The 15731-nt window shown below is 39.8% G+C and overlaps 1 protein-coding gene across 3 annotated transcripts in view; it reads left to right on the forward strand.

Moving 5' to 3' along the window:
- The window catches only part of hmcn1 (hemicentin 1), a 140940-nt gene that overhangs the window by 108666 nt on the left and 16543 nt on the right, over positions 1-15731 (forward strand). For 2 of the 3 annotated variants that reach the window (XM_017718045.2, XM_017718047.2), the window contains exons 64-87: positions 49-208; positions 649-773; positions 957-1140; positions 1469-1566; positions 2586-2864; positions 3105-3301; positions 3660-3741; positions 3825-3961; positions 5674-5815; positions 6232-6376; positions 6487-6614; positions 7770-7926; positions 8131-8252; positions 8432-8596; positions 8870-8977; positions 9598-9735; positions 9998-10132; positions 11334-11603; positions 12485-12675; positions 13025-13238; positions 13635-13769; positions 13927-14117; positions 14351-14432; positions 15319-15588. In XM_017718045.2, the coding sequence (XP_017573534.2) occupies positions 49-208; positions 649-773; positions 957-1140; positions 1469-1566; positions 2586-2864; positions 3105-3301; positions 3660-3741; positions 3825-3961; positions 5674-5815; positions 6232-6376; positions 6487-6614; positions 7770-7926; positions 8131-8252; positions 8432-8596; positions 8870-8977; positions 9598-9735; positions 9998-10132; positions 11334-11603; positions 12485-12675; positions 13025-13238; positions 13635-13769; positions 13927-14117; positions 14351-14432; positions 15319-15588 (3855 nt within the window). The remainder of the gene's footprint in view (positions 1-48; positions 209-648; positions 774-956; positions 1141-1468; positions 1567-2585; positions 2865-3104; positions 3302-3659; positions 3742-3824; positions 3962-5673; positions 5816-6231; positions 6377-6486; positions 6615-7769; positions 7927-8130; positions 8253-8431; positions 8597-8869; positions 8978-9597; positions 9736-9997; positions 10133-11333; positions 11604-12484; positions 12676-13024; positions 13239-13634; positions 13770-13926; positions 14118-14350; positions 14433-15318; positions 15589-15731) is intronic. The other variant, XM_017718046.2, reaches the window with a different exon arrangement.

The following is a 15731-nucleotide window of genomic DNA, read 5'->3' on the forward strand; positions in this document are numbered from 1 at the left end:
TTTATGGACTGGTTGACTGACTAATCCTTTATGCCGGCTGTGCGGTAGTGCCTCCCAGCATCATAGGTTCAGAGCTGCCTGGCGAGGTGAATGTCCTGCTGAATGACAGTATCCAGCTTGTATGTCGGGCAGAAGGGACTCCACCCCCCACCATCCAGTGGCTGAAGGATGGGCAAGCTCTAAGCCGAACTGGCCTCAAGAATATTAGGTGTGTGTCTGTAGAGGTCTTTTAGTGCTTTCCTCAACCAAGCCCCAGGAATATTAGTTGTCCTGTTCTCAGTGTTATCAAAATGTAAGCAGAAATATATATATAGACTCATCATTTTATTACAAATGCATATTTTATATTTGTACTCAGTGGCCTCTTCGTAAGGTCCACTTACTTTGTAGGTCCACTATATATGTGCAGAATTACCAGCTGTAGTCTTATCAACCATCTGTTTTAATGCAGAAGCTGTCAACTACTCTGTAACTCATTCATCAGTGGTCAGTTTCTGACCACAACACTGCTGCTGACAAGATATTAGATTATAGCCAAGAGCCACTGGTTCTTCAGAAACTTCAGAAAATTATGTTTAATTTATTTTAAAGTTATTAACACAAAGTGACGTGTGTGTGTGTGTGTGTGTGTGCTGTCTATTTGTGCAGAATCAGTCCAGATGGCAGTACATTGACGGTAACAGCTGCCCACACAGCAGACAGTGGCAAATACACATGTTTGGCCACCAATAAGGCTGGTGAGGAGGACAAGGTCTTTAATCTTAATGTCTATGGTAAGTTTCAGTTCACAGAACACAAAATAAAATGAAAAAAATATTAGGGAAAGACAAAGAACATTGCTACATCTTCCTGTGACATTATTCTCATGAAATGTGTATGTTATTTGTGGTGCTTCTAAGAATGATCTCACTGTCCATTTAAGGTAAGACATAGCAAACACTCTATTTTTCGTTTAGTCCCTCCAGTGATACAGGGTAACGGAGCCGTGGCTGAGGCATTAACTGCAGTGTTGGACAGCTCAGTGAACATTGAGTGTATGGCCAGTGGCTCCCCTACTCCTCAGCTCAACTGGCTGAAAAATGGCCTGCCCCTGCCCGTATCTGCCCACTTACGACTGCTTTCTGCTGGACAAATCCTCCGGTAAGCCCGTATTCAGTCAAGCCACCAGTGTTGACTCCTTCTGAGTGCAAAATATTTTACTCTAATTTTAAACTGTAGAAGCCTCATATTAGGTATTACTATTACCTTACTCATCTCTCTGACATTGTATCAAAAACCCTTTTGTCCCACAGTAATTAGATTCAGATAAATATGTATTTTCTCTGTGTTCATTTCTTTTCTAAAGAAATTTCCAAAGACATAATTAATTGGGTAATAAAAGCAAAATCTTATACAAGCATGTAACTGAATTTAATATGAATGTGTTGGCTGTTTGTGATTATAACTGAATGCACTCATTGTTGGTCAGCATTGCCCGTGTTCAAGTGTCAGATGAAGGCACTTACACTTGTGTGGCCTCCAATCGTGCTGGAGTGGACAACAAACACTACAGTCTGCAGGTGTATGGTGAGTTTATTTAAACCACGGTGCTCAGCTTTGAATGACCTATTTTGAATTTCATGTTCTCAGCAAAAAATGAATAAAAAATGTTTCTTTGACTATTTAATTAAATCCTGCAGACAAAATATTTCTCCATAACTGTTCCCAATAGAATAACATCCTTGATTGATTTTCTAAGTGAAGATATTTTTGTAACGTGTGGGAGTGATGATGAGGAGGACACATGTGGGAAGAGAAATGAGAATTATTAGAGGCAAATCCATAATCAGGGTCAAAACGGTCCAGGGTCAGAGAGCCAACACGGATAGATGGAGGGACAGACATAACAAAAATGAACACAGCATAAACAAACAACAGAGGCCAGAAGAACAAACATCAAACTATCCAATACAAAGACCAGACAATATATTACATGAGAATACAAAGATCAGCAAAGTCACAGGGGAAAACACAGGGCTTAAATACAGGTCAACGAGACACAGCTGAAAATAATCAAGGGCAGAGTTTGAAAACAAGGGAGCAGAACCGGGAAGAACTCAATAAAAAAAAAAGCACATGGATAGGACTGGAAGGTAAACACAAGCACATGGACAGGACTGGGAGGAGCCAATCGTGACAATCTTCAGCAAAGTTTAACATATAGGAAACAAATAAAATGTGCAATAACCTTTGCACAGGACACATTTTATATTTTTTTCCAACATGTTATATTCATTGCATTAAAATGTGCAGAAGTTTGTTGTCATTAGAGAATGTGTTAACTTATTTTCACTCAGAATATCAACAAAACTTGTACTTGTAAAGGTTGACCAAACCTTTGCACACTACTGTATGTATTTTTTATTTTAGTATGTATTAAATGATTGTTTTTCTGTGTTTATGCTGCTTTAAAACACAAGTATTTTCTTTTAAAATTATGCTCTTGTTTCAGACAGTAAATAAACAGTTGACATTATTATTATTATTATTATTATTATTATTATTACTATTATCATTATGTTTCTTTAATACGGGTAAATATTCAGTTCCCCCAAGTCTGGATGGAGCAGGAACGACAGACGATGTGACATTGGTTAGAGGGAGCGTAGTGGCTCTGGTGTGCATCTCTGATGGGACCCCCACCCCTACGGTCTCCTGGCTGAAGGAGGGCGCTACTCTGCCTTTGGACTCCCACATCACCCTGCTAAACTATAACAGCACTCTGCAGATATCCGACATCCAGGTCTACAACACAGGACGCTACACTTGTGCTGCACGAAACCAAGCCGGAGAGGCCCATCGCCACTTTAACCTCAAAGTGCTGGGTGAGAAGACAGAAGGACAGTGAAGGGAGAGATAGAAATCATGTATTTAGTATGTACCATAATATATTCGGTATTTGGAGAAAACTATATATTTGGGATTCTTTTTGCTCCCATATTCTGTTTTTACTAGTAAGGATTTCACCTAAATCTGTCAAGTAACAAAGATAAGAAGTGTAATTATTTTGAATGATGCTTATGTTATTTAGAGTTAGATCATAGTTTGACTCCTCCATCTCTCAGATCCTCCACGGATAAATGGCTCTGGATTCCCCACTGAGGTATCAGTGGTGGTGAACCATGCTCTGGAGCTCCTCTGTGAGGCAGAGGGCATACCTGTCCCCACACTTACCTGGGTGAAGGATGGCAGACCGCTGCCCCAGACGGATGGCTTGCGCCTCCTCCGTGGAGGAGAAGTGCTCCGGATCAGCTCCGCACAGGTCTGACACGCAGTCCACTAACCATGAGCTGTGTGCTCTGTGTATTTTGTCAAAGCTGAACTATGATTTGTTATAATTGCCAATTTTCCCATCCATTCATGTGTATTGTATTGTTTTGCAATTTTTAAAAATCTAATTAGCCTAACAGCTGCCTTAGTTTGTATTGTAATTAGTTAGTTTAATTACTAAATTACTTAGTTTAATACACTGAGAAAAGATAAAACATAAAAAATAAAATGAGCCATAACTTTTGCATGGTTCGCATTAAATTTTTCCCAAATATACAGTAATTGTATATTAAAAATGTGATTTCTACAGACTTTCTCTTGTATTGCTTGCCTCTGACACAATCTTGCAGGTTGAAGATACTGGACGGTACAGTTGTTTGGCCACCAGCCCCGCAGGGGATGATGACAAAGAGTTCCTGGTCAGAGTGCATGGTGGGTACAGCATAGCGGCATTTGGCATGTCTTGAAAACACTAACACTTCCACTGTCTGTAACATGTAACGTTGTAACCACAGTCCCACCCAACATTGCTGGAGAGAGCGGTGTCCAAGATGTATCGGTGCTTCAGAACAGGCAAGTGACCCTTGAATGTAAATCAGATGCTGTGCCGCCTCCCACACTCTCCTGGCTCAAAGACGGATCTCCACTTAAGGTACAAACACACACACAAACATACATAAAGGGCTTTATGATCTCCACTCATACAGCTTACTTTTTCTGACTTCCAGTAATTACAGTGCATATGTCCAGGATAGAACCATAAAATCTAATGCGTCGGGGGTCCTGTATACTTCAATGCAGTTACATTTTGAACACCCCGGTTTACAGTTTTATTCTTTTTCTAAGTGAAAATAGACACATTCTGCACATATGCACATTCTCTGCAGATAACAATGTTAGATATAGCCTTTTTGTGAACATTATGTGCAGAGTTTCTACTGTATTTATCTGCTTATTTAATATATTGGAAAAACATAAATATAAAATGTGCCCACACCATGTTTTTTCCCAATGTGTTAAAGTCAGCAAATAAACAATACTTGTACAAAGAACTGTGTACAGGGGTGCCCAAGCAATCGCTTAGGACTGTACATTCACTGGGGAAACAGGAGGAAACTGCTTAGATTTGGCAGCATATTTGTGCTAAATATACATTCTCTTTACTGAGTTGGACATTCTCTTTATGTACACTATATGATGATAAGTGTGTGGACACCCCTCCTAATTATTATTATATTTGCTAATAAACGTATGACATCATGCGCATAACAATGTAATCATACTGTCAAGCTTGTGAAATTTCTGCATCGGTTAATTGTAAGTGCTATACTTTGAAATGGAGGCATCTAGGAGCAATAACAGCTCAGCCATGAAGCTGTAGACCATAAACGCAAAAAGCAGAGCTGCCGAGTGCTGAAGTGGGTAGTGTGTAAAATCATCTTTTGTTGTATCACTCACTACAGACTTTTAAATTGGCTCTAGAAGCAACATCAGCACAAGAACTATCCATCAGGAGCTTTATGAAATGGTTTTCCATGGTCAAGCAGCTGTGCACAAACCTAAGATCACTGCACAGTGCCTAGGGTCTGCTGAAGTGGTGTAAAGGAGGCCACCTCTGGACTCTGGAGTAGTGAAAACGTTCTCTGGACTGATGAATTTTGCTTTACTATCTGTCAGTTTGATGGACAAACCTCAATTTGTCAGATGCCAGGAGAATATTACCACTCAGAATGCATAGTGCCAATAGTAATGTTCGGTGGAATAATGATTTGGGCTCTTTCCCCTAGTTCCAGTGATGAGCAATGTTAATGCTACAGAACACAAGTCATTTTAGACAATTATATGCTTCCAACTTTGTGGCAGCAGTTTGGGGAAGGCCTAACAGCAGTACCACTGTTCTAGCATGACTGCTTCTGTGCACCAAGCCGGGTCCACAAAGACGTGGTTTGATGAGTTTGGTCTAGAGTAACTCCAGGTGCTTGTACAAAGCCCTGATCTCAACCCTATTAAACACCATTGGAATGAATTGCCCAATATCAGTGCCTGACCTCACAAATACTCTTTTGACTGAATTGGCACAAATTCCCACAGACACACTCCAAAATCTTATGGAAAATCTTTCTCAGAAGAATGGTGTGAAGGTTGTGACAACCACCGAGTGAGATTTATTTCTATTGTAATGCTAATGGTCTTGGAATGAGATGTCCAACAAGCTCATATAAATGTGATGATCAGATGTCCACATAATTTTGTCCATATAGCGTTCTTCTAATACTCATGTGAAATTGGTCCTTGGTGTTGATAAAGCCCTGACCAACTACATTACCTTGTCTTCTTAATGCATGTTAAATCATCTCTCTGCAGGTGTCTCCGCGGGTGCGTGTGCTGTCCAGTGGCCGGTATCTGCAGATCAATAATGCAGAGCTGGGAGATGCGGCTCGCTACACCTGCATGGCCAGCAACATCGCTGGGCAGACAAGGAGGCATTTCAATCTCAGTGTGAATGGTGAGCAACTTTCCTGATAAGTGGAAATAACTAATAAATAATTAGGGACATGTACAATTTATGTTACTCATCATCTATCCCTTAATCAGTTTCTAACCACAGTGTTGCACTAGGCTTGATGTTTTTAAATGGTGGGACACTTTGAATTTGGAATTACGCTGACCGTAGCAGTGCTGCTGTATTTGATACACCGGTATTAACAGCACACACACTCTCTTGTCACTACTGTGTCAGTGTCACTCTTGTGATAATAGTACCTACCCATAATTGCACACCTAAATATTGGACGTATAAGGTACGTTTTGCAAATAAAGTGCCCACAGAGTAGAGGTACAAGATAGGTGTCTCTAACAGAGTCATGTCAAATATATTAAAATGTCTATCCAATTTACTTTTGTATGCATGCTTGTCTCCAGTTGCTCCTACTATTAAGGATGGTCCTCAGGCAGTGTCAGTACATATCAACCAGCCGGCGGTTCTGGAGTGTATTGTGAGTGGGGTCCCTGCCCCACGTGTGACATGGAGGAAACATGGAGCCATTCTGGCTGGAAATAGTCCCAGGTCTGTTAAAAAGTATAGAGCCTCTCCAAATGCTGTACACCACGATAAATCACCTCAGGTTACTCCATTCATTCTAGCTGAACTAAAGCCTGGCTCTCCCATGTGGACAGGTATAGGTTTGCTCAGGATGGCTCTCTACATATCCATTCAGCCCAGGTGACCGATACAGGCCGTTATTTGTGCATGGCCACCAACCAGGCAGGCACCCAGCGCAAGAGAGTGGATCTGCAGGTTTACGGTGAGTAACACCACTTAAACTATACCGTTGTATGCAAAAGTTTGAATGCCCAGTTAAATTGCATGTTTTATTTATTTTCTAAGTGAAAAAAGATGAAAATGTGGCCTGTGTAATTGCCTAAAGCAACTACAGGGGCTTTCACTTCAGCAGTATGAACTGGATAGTGGTCATTTCTTTTAGGTTTTGGCACAATGGTTCATGATTTCCTTATGTGTTCCTCAGAAATTGAAAAGGCTGGAGAATGCAGTTGTTTAATATATGCATTGTACAAAAAATCACTGTAAAATTACAGTAAATTAACAGATACTAGTTGAATTAATTTCACAGTAATTTACGGAATCATATCAACAGTAAAATAGCAACTGCACAGTGTGACATCACTGTCACCTGGATCATGAGTGATGTAGCTGTATACTTGCAATAATAAGCTGTAATTATAGAGTAATTTAAAAAGTTATTGTAATGCAAAATAATGTAATGTAAAATAATGCAAGTAGTTTACTGTAAATCTACCTTTAAATATATTATTTTAGAACATTTAAATAAAAAAATTACTATGAATGTGTGTTCAATTTGTTTTGCACTATATATGCAAAGGATATCTCAGGTATGCATTTTTAAAGTGCACTTTCATATTTATATTCAGTTTAATATTCCTTATGATTTGCCCAGACATGGCCACAAATTCAAATGTTTTTATTAAAGTGTTCTTTTTTGATTCTCAGGTGCTGTCTTATCTCATAATGCTGTACAGTAGAGCTCAACAAATTAAAAATTCACAGTAATTTGCCATGTTACTGTAGAAAAGGTAGTGATTTCACAATAAAATAATGAATACAGTGTTTTACTGTGAAAAAATGAGTGTTAAATATTGTGAAACCCTAGCAATAATTAACAGCTCAGCTTTAAACAAGATACATTCTGTATGAAATACTGTTATCCATAAAAATGGGCATAAACTGACTGCTTCTATACTTTTGTCCATTTTCATAAAAAACAGTACATCATACGGTCTAAACTGCCTCAAAATTTAGATACCAAACATGTCTTGGCTTATCTACATTTGGGATCAGGTGAAAACTGCATAAATTAGTTTTTATCCCCTAAACTATTCTTATTGACTTTGTTTCTACTGTCCGTTTGCTCAAACCCCAGTGCCCCCCTCCATTGCTGATGGTCCCACTAATGTCACGGTAACCGTAAACATCCAGACAACCCTGTCCTGTGAGGCGACAGGTATCCCCAAGCCCTCCGTCACGTGGACCAAAGACACTCGCCCTCTGAACACTGACCAGAACCAGAATATGTACAGGTTCAGCCAGGTTTTCTTCCTCTTTTATTGCCTCTTTCAGTGTATGCTGCATGTCTGAATGCCCTCAACAATGAGCAGTTCTGTAAATAATTATCCTGTATCTGTGAGGTTATTATATGCTTGCTGTTTTCCGTATATGATTAATCCTAAGTCTTTTAATTAAGCCTTTTGACACTAATGCAAATTATTTGTTTGTGCCAAAAGATTGCTCTCATCAGGCTCGCTGGTTGTCATAGCGCCCACGGTAGAAGACACAGCGCTGTATGAATGTGTGGTGTTCAATGAGGCAGGTCAAGAGAGCAGAGCTATCCAACTCACTGTACAAGGTGAGAGCCCGTTACTTGTGCCAAAGCACTTTTATTTTGTATTTTTGTTTAACCAGGGTATTCACAGATTAAAATCTGTTAAAATTTACTTTGATTCTCTCTGTAGGATAACAAATGCATATTTATTAGTTAGTTATTAATCTTAAGACTACTAAGTAAATCACTGCCTTTCTCTGTAGTGCCACCATCTATTGCTGATGAGGCCACAGAGCTAGTGGTTAATAGACTGTCTCCAGTGGTCATTGGCTGCACTGCATCTGGGGTGCCCGAACCTGTCCTGCACTGGAGCAAAGATGGGATGCGACTTGCGAAAGAGGGAGAGGGGTACAAGACACTCCCGTCAGGTGAGTTTGTCTCTGTGCAGATACCTAACAACCTAATTAAGAGTGAAACTAAAATGATGTACTTCAGAGGAAAGAGACACTTCTGAGATAAGATTCATAAGTCACAGTGAAATAACCGTAAAACAATTAACTCTTAATCAGGAGTCTTTAATAATATACAAAAATATTGTATGTCAGATATAAAACCAGACTCATTATATAACCACTGAACGTTTTTTTTTTTAGAGTTAATGTGCTGTTTCTAAATACTGGTGGTACAATCTTCTCTCTTAGGTCCTCTAGAAATCACCGCTGCAGAGTTGAGTCATGCTGGGCGTTACTCGTGCTTTGCTAAGAACGCTGCTGGATCTGCCCATCGTCACGTCCAGCTCATTGTGCAGGGTAAGGAAACAGAGATAATCAAGTCAGGGCAGCAACCACAGGTATTCTTATTATACTAATGTGCTTCACAACAAGCATTAGTCTCTGTTTCAAACTGTAAAGGCAGCCTCTTAGATGTAATGATATACACAAACGTTTGGGGACACCTAGCGTTTCAAAATGTTTTTAATACAAATGAGGGTTTTTTTATTTGTCAAATTATAATGACTTTACATATTAATGACTAGTCATGTTTTTTAAGTAAACAACATTGCATGTAGTAGCTTCATAATAATGTAATATCCCATGCTATTTATTCCCCTATGATATCAGCATTTGTCATCACTCAAACCTTCCAGCGGTTTAATCCATCACTGGCGCTAAAATATGCTTTTAACAGTAAGTTAGAAAAATGTCAAATCATTATTTAGGCCAAATTTACTTTGTGTACTTTGATATGAAGTTTAGTGTTGCAGAATATCCTGAAAATAGTAAGAAATCGCTGCTGTATGTTAACAAACCTTTGCAAGACTTTTTCACTACATCTTTACAGCCAGTTGTCCTAGCTCCATCATGAGTTCATAATAAGAATACAATTATGGTAAAAAGCATATAATCTGCTATGTCTTGGTACTTACCAGAGCCACCAGTGATTCAAGCTCACCCCTCAACACTGGATGTGATCCTGAACAACCATATAACCCTGCCATGCCGTGCTGTGGGCTCCCCTCGCCCCACCATCACCTGGCAGAAAGAGGGCATCAACATCTTCACCTCTGGTAAGAGCTGGATCTGCAATGCGGGGTCTTTGTGTCATCAAAGAAATTGTGTGCTAAAGAGGCCGAAGATAAGCATCACCTCTGAATGCTAATGTGGCTAAGATTGAATGATAGATATGAGAGATAGTGGAATGCAGTTAGCATGAGCTCATTTGTACGTTCCTCAGCGAGTCTTATTCACATTATCAGTTGTCATTGAAGTGTTCCTTAACTTTACTAAAGCAATTCTGTTCTATTACTTTGCCTGACACTTTATGAACAGGAGGTGATTTCACTGTTCTGCCCAGTGGCAGCCTGCAAATCTCAAGGGCCAAAGTGGAAGATGCTGGAACCTACATGTGTGTGGCCCAGAATCCAGCAGGCACAGCACTGGGCAAAACAAAACTCCGGGTGCAAGGTAAGGCAAGATGACTGACCACAGTCAGTGGCCAGTCATTAGTGCATTTTACTGTTTAACTTTCTCCCAGTGCATCCAGTTAATGAGATACAAACCTCAATTTCAGAAAAGTGCGAATAAAAACAGAAGGAATATTTATGAATCCATTATGACTTGTATTTGGGGGAAATAACAGGAAAGAGAAATAATCACTACAGCGAATATTCCAACAATTTAGGAACAACATTCCTCAATGAGTTGCAGAAGAATTTTAGGTATTTCAGTATCTACAATGCATAGTATCATCAAAAGATTCAGGGAATCCTGAGGAATTTCTGTGTGTAAATGACAAAACCAAAAATACAACTGAATTGCCATAAACTTAAATCCTTCAGATGGCACTGCAATCAAAACTAGCTACCACATATGCTCACGAATACTTTGACAAGCCGTTGTTAATAAACACTGTTCATTGCTGCATCCGCAATTGTGTATTAAGACTGTAATATGTGCAGAGGAAGCCATATGTCAGCAACATCCAGAAATACCACCACCATCTCTGGGTTTGAGTTCATCTGAACTGGACTGATAAGTGGAAATGTGTATTTTGGGCTGATAAGTCAGTCAGATTGTTTATGGATAAAACGAACATCAATATGTTCAAAGAACATCAAAGAAGAAAAGAACCGGATTGCTTCCAGGATCTGTCATGGTATAGTTTTGTATCAGTGCCCATGGCATGGTTAACTAACGCTGTCCTTGGTCAGTGACATACATGCTTACTGCAGCACAACAGCGCCAACCCAGATCATGCATGTGTTAGAAGAGAGAGTGGGGGTTCTAGACTGGCCTGCCTGCACTGAAAACATGTGTCACATTGTGAAACACAATATGTAGCATACGCTTGCATAAAGGAAGAATGGCAAAAAATCCGCTTTCACAATTGAATCAATTGATGTCTTCAGTCTTCAAATGATTATGTGTTGATAAAATGACAGGTGATATAACACAGTGGTAAGCATGCTGCTGTCCCAACTTTTTTGGAATGTTTGCAGACATCAAATTTGGAATGAACACATATTTGCAAAACAGTAAAACAAGTTAGAACATCAAATAATGTGTGTGCTGTTTTCAGTGTGATTGGTCAAACAGAACGCACTAGTTTTGTGAATTTTTTATTAAGCCACACAAAATTAAAAGTGCCTGTTGTTCCATTTTACAGTTCCTCCAGTCATCACCTCAAACACAAAATCCTATACTGTGGCTGTGGATGGCTCAGTGACTCTGCAGTGCCAGGCCAAGGGCTACCCGACACCATCAGTGAGCTGGCACAAGGATGGACAGCCGCTGGCTGAGTCTGTGCGCCAGCGTGTTCTGAGCTCTGGCTCTCTGCATGTGGCCTTCGCCCAGCCGGGAGACACGGGCAGATATACCTGCACTGCAGCCAATGTGGCTGGGAGCAGCAGTGTGGACATGAGCCTCACTATACTAAGTGAGTCAGAGAGGGGCATTAGAAACACAGTGTAGTCAAGGAAATACCCACATACTTAAATTAATTACATTTAAATGCTCAATTGAGAAAATATTTTATATTATGAATCTAAAAAGAGCATTTTATATTCATTATAAAGGCATTAATGTTTATTTATTGCATGCAGCTAGCAGAAGATCCCTAGTGGATCATTTGGTTGATTTAGTGATTTATCTTATTGTTGTGTCTCTGTGTGATTTAATCTACTACCAGTTTGCCAACAAAATAACTTGCACAAATTAACACTGTACATTGTACTCTAGTACCCTAGTTTTGTTTTGTTGATTTTAACTTTTTACTTAGTTTTTACTTTGTTATTTATGTGTATCGCTGTTATCAGATCGTATCTACAAAATAGTAACTTTATAGGACAAGAAAAAAGCATACTTTATTTTAAAGTCAGTCAATGGAACCAGACTTTTTCCCAAGTCATTTTAGGTCATGTCTTTTACTCCATTCATCGTGAAATGATCTACAAAGGCCACATGTCAATTTCAAATGATGTCAAAATCTGAAAAAAATAGTTTGCACATTTTATGTTTTGTTTTTTTTACTCTTGACTAAAGTTTGCTGAAAAACGGCAGATCTAAATTGTTTCCCTGTAAAGGATGCATTTCACTGTCCACTGATGTCTTTTCGAATCAACAAAACGTCATTTGACCAATGATGTTTAAACATCATCGACCAACATTATTTTTAAAATGAAAAGATATTATTTCAATTACTGTGCCAACTACGCATGCTTTTCAAAAAAAAGCTAAGATGAATTCAGATACCTGTAAAGCCATGTCCATTCCTAGTACTATTTCTGTAACTCTCAAGTTGCTGCCTTTTTTTTCCAGTCCCTCCCTCCATCCGAGAAGGTGAACCAGAGGTGTCCGTGGTGGAGAACACCCAGGCCCTGTTGTCATGTGTGGCGGAAGGCGTCCCTCAACCCAGCCTAAGCTGGGAGCGAGAGGGCATCCCGCTGACAGATTCAGTAGGAGAATACACGATCCTGCCCTCTGGAGAGCTTATTATAGACACCATTCAGGTTTGAGACAACCTCCTGTTGCTATTAACATATGACATTTCACTAGCAATGATGAAGCAATCTACAGCTATATATACTTTCAGAAATACTTAGTCAGCCAAGACATTTTTTGTGTTCAAAGTTTTGTGCCAGACTTTAATTTTTCTGCAGTTTCTAGCACTATATGACTTATAAAAAATATAAAATAGACAAAAGTTACCTACATTAGTTTCAAAGCTCCAATGCAAAACTAAAGAAGCAAACTTTAGACACTAAACATGTCTTGGCTGATCAACATACATTTTTGCCGAGCTATTCCGTTAACCGTTTTCTAATCCACCTCTTTCTTTCCATACATTTTTGAATACAGCCTGTGGATGCTGGGAGTTACACATGTGTGGCTTCCAATTCAGTGGGGCAGGACAGTCGGACCATCACTCTATCTGTGCACACGCACCCAGCTTTCACTGAGCTTTTGGGAGATGTTGCTCTCAACAAAGGAGAGCAGCTTCTCCTTACCTGCGGGGCCATTGGCATCCCTCCACCCAAAATTACCTGGTCATTCAACAATAACATCATCCCCGGTAAGGGCCTCTCATTGTTCTCTATATATTGTTTTATGCTTCACCTTCACTGAATAAAATAAATATTTTCAGGCTTACCTCACTCTAGTTAGTTATTAATGCAGTTTTATTTCTGCTGTGAAAGCAAATGATGTCTAATTTATCTAATTTGTAGAAGTACAGAAAAACTTCAGACTTAAGCTGCTCAAATCACATACATAAGTCATTCTGAGATTATTTAATATCTTGACATTGTCTGAAGTGAGCGTATAATACAAAATTAAAGAGCCAAACTACAGAAAAAAGGTATTTGTTTTTTTGCAAACTTTGCAAAGTTCAGTCTCTTGTATTTTTATAAGAATGCTATTCCACAGTTACATCACTGATTATGTTATGCCTCCCTGTTTGTGCTTGTAGCTTATTATGACCATGTGAATGGGCACAGCGAGCTTGTGATTGAGCATGTCAGTAAGCATGACGCAGGCACATACACCTGTGTGGCAGAGAACCGTGTGGGATCCATAAAATCTCTGGGCTTCGTCTATGTCAAAGGTACCCTGCAACTCTCCTGAAATGCTGACGCTTTGTGCCTGTATTAATGTCCTGGACAGATCAGGTTTCCTAAATGTCAAATGTGCCTTTGCATCTGTTTATAGAGTAGTATTAAGAATTTAACACCTGATTATGTCCTTCCTCTGTGTCTCTCTAGAGCCACCTATTATAGACGGAGATATCCATTCAAACCATATTGAGCCTCTGGGCGGGAATGCCATTCTGAACTGTGAGGTGCGGGGAGATCCCCTGCCCACCATCCAATGGAGCAAGAAGGGCGTCGCCATTCAGATCAGCAACCGCATCCGCCAACTGGACAATGGCTCTCTGGCCATTTATGGCACTGTGGTACTGCTGCCCAATGCCAGTCTTTTAATAGTCTTTTAATAGATATCTTTACACTTTAGCTGTACAGAAAAAAATAGTTTCAGTATATAAACCGCGTAAGGCCGTACCATATAACCAAGCTCGAAGACATAAAAGGAGTATAGATGAATAACTGTTTTTTATTCATTTGAATCATTCTTTCTTAAGCATTCTTTCTTAAGACACTCTTTTCTTGTTTGCTTCTTATTTTTCAGAGTGAGGATGCAGGTAACTACGTGTGTGTGGCTACAAATGATGCTGGAGTTGTGGAGAGGACAGTCACTCTCACCATACAGAGTAAGGAAACCTACACCCATTCTGTCCATAACCACCAACCAGCTTAATTCATTTTGTTAAAATAACTGAAAAAATTTTAACACAGCACATGATTGCAGACTTCACATTTAACTGCCTAGTTACTAAAACAACTGATGGCTAATTAACCAGAGTCCTATATTTAACGGCACTGGAAGCACATGTCTGTGGTGATTGGCTAAGAACTGGACTTTTTTCTTTCATCTTTGTTTTACTGCTAGCTCACTATAGCTTGGTGTGTAGTCCCCTCTATGAACTAGCTCAGTTAACTAAAATCCCACAATCTACAGAAAGAGTCAAGCAGGGTAGTGCTGGTGCGGGAAAAAATTGTCATTCCATGCCTTATTGTAATGGTGCCACACAGTATTGTAATGATGTCACACAGTAGCATGCATGTTGCCATCATGATAGTGGCTGCTGAAAATTGGTGATGATCAAAGGTTGCTTTTTTAAATGTTGATGGAAATACAGGTATGTGAATGGACAAATATGCTGTTTAGGGGTTCAACCTGTATTATAATAGCATTTTCACTGACACTTTTGGTTTTGAGCAGTCAGAAATTTGAGAGGATATAGCTATGTCCCTGACACACTTGTTCATGGTAGGCCATGTTGCTGTTGAGGAGTAATAGTTCTGGAATGATCTGAGTTTGAATTATTTATCTGTAAATAAAATCGGTGAAATGTATCTGGTCTGTGTAATTCTCAGAAGTCTTTTGACTTGAGGTGGGTTCGTGCAGAGACCATACTAAATTGTGCAGTTCTGTTGTCCTCATTAAACTTCAAGAGTTGAAGAAGTTGGACACTGGTAGAGCCTTTATTCTCCATAGCTTTTTGGTCTTGAACTAGTGATGGTCTCCTCCCTCAGGTTCTCCTGTCTTCACGGTGGAGCCAGTGGACACAGTGGTGGATTCAGGGTCCACTGTAGTGCTGAAATGCCAGGCACAGGGTGAGCCCATACCTGTCATCGAGTGGGCCAGCCATGGGCGCCCCCTGCTGAGCAATGACCACATTACCACACTGTCAAATGGCTCTTTGCGGCTCAGCAATGCTCAGAAAGAGGACACGGCTGAGTACGAGTGTGTGGCCCGCAACCTGATGGGTTCTGCCCTGGTGCGCATGGCCCTTACAGTACGCGGTGAGTTAAACGTTTATGCACTTTATAACACTTTTTTATGTTTTAGTGTCAATCGTGCACCTATTATACAAGTTAGTGTCGTGTGTGCTGGTTTTTGAAGTTAGAATCTGAGATCTGCTGGTAAGAACAGTCTCTGTTTATGT

Source organism: Pygocentrus nattereri, chromosome 4, assembly GCF_015220715.1.
Source record: "Pygocentrus nattereri isolate fPygNat1 chromosome 4, fPygNat1.pri, whole genome shotgun sequence".
Classification (NCBI taxonomy): domain Eukaryota; kingdom Metazoa; phylum Chordata; class Actinopteri; order Characiformes; family Serrasalmidae; genus Pygocentrus; species Pygocentrus nattereri.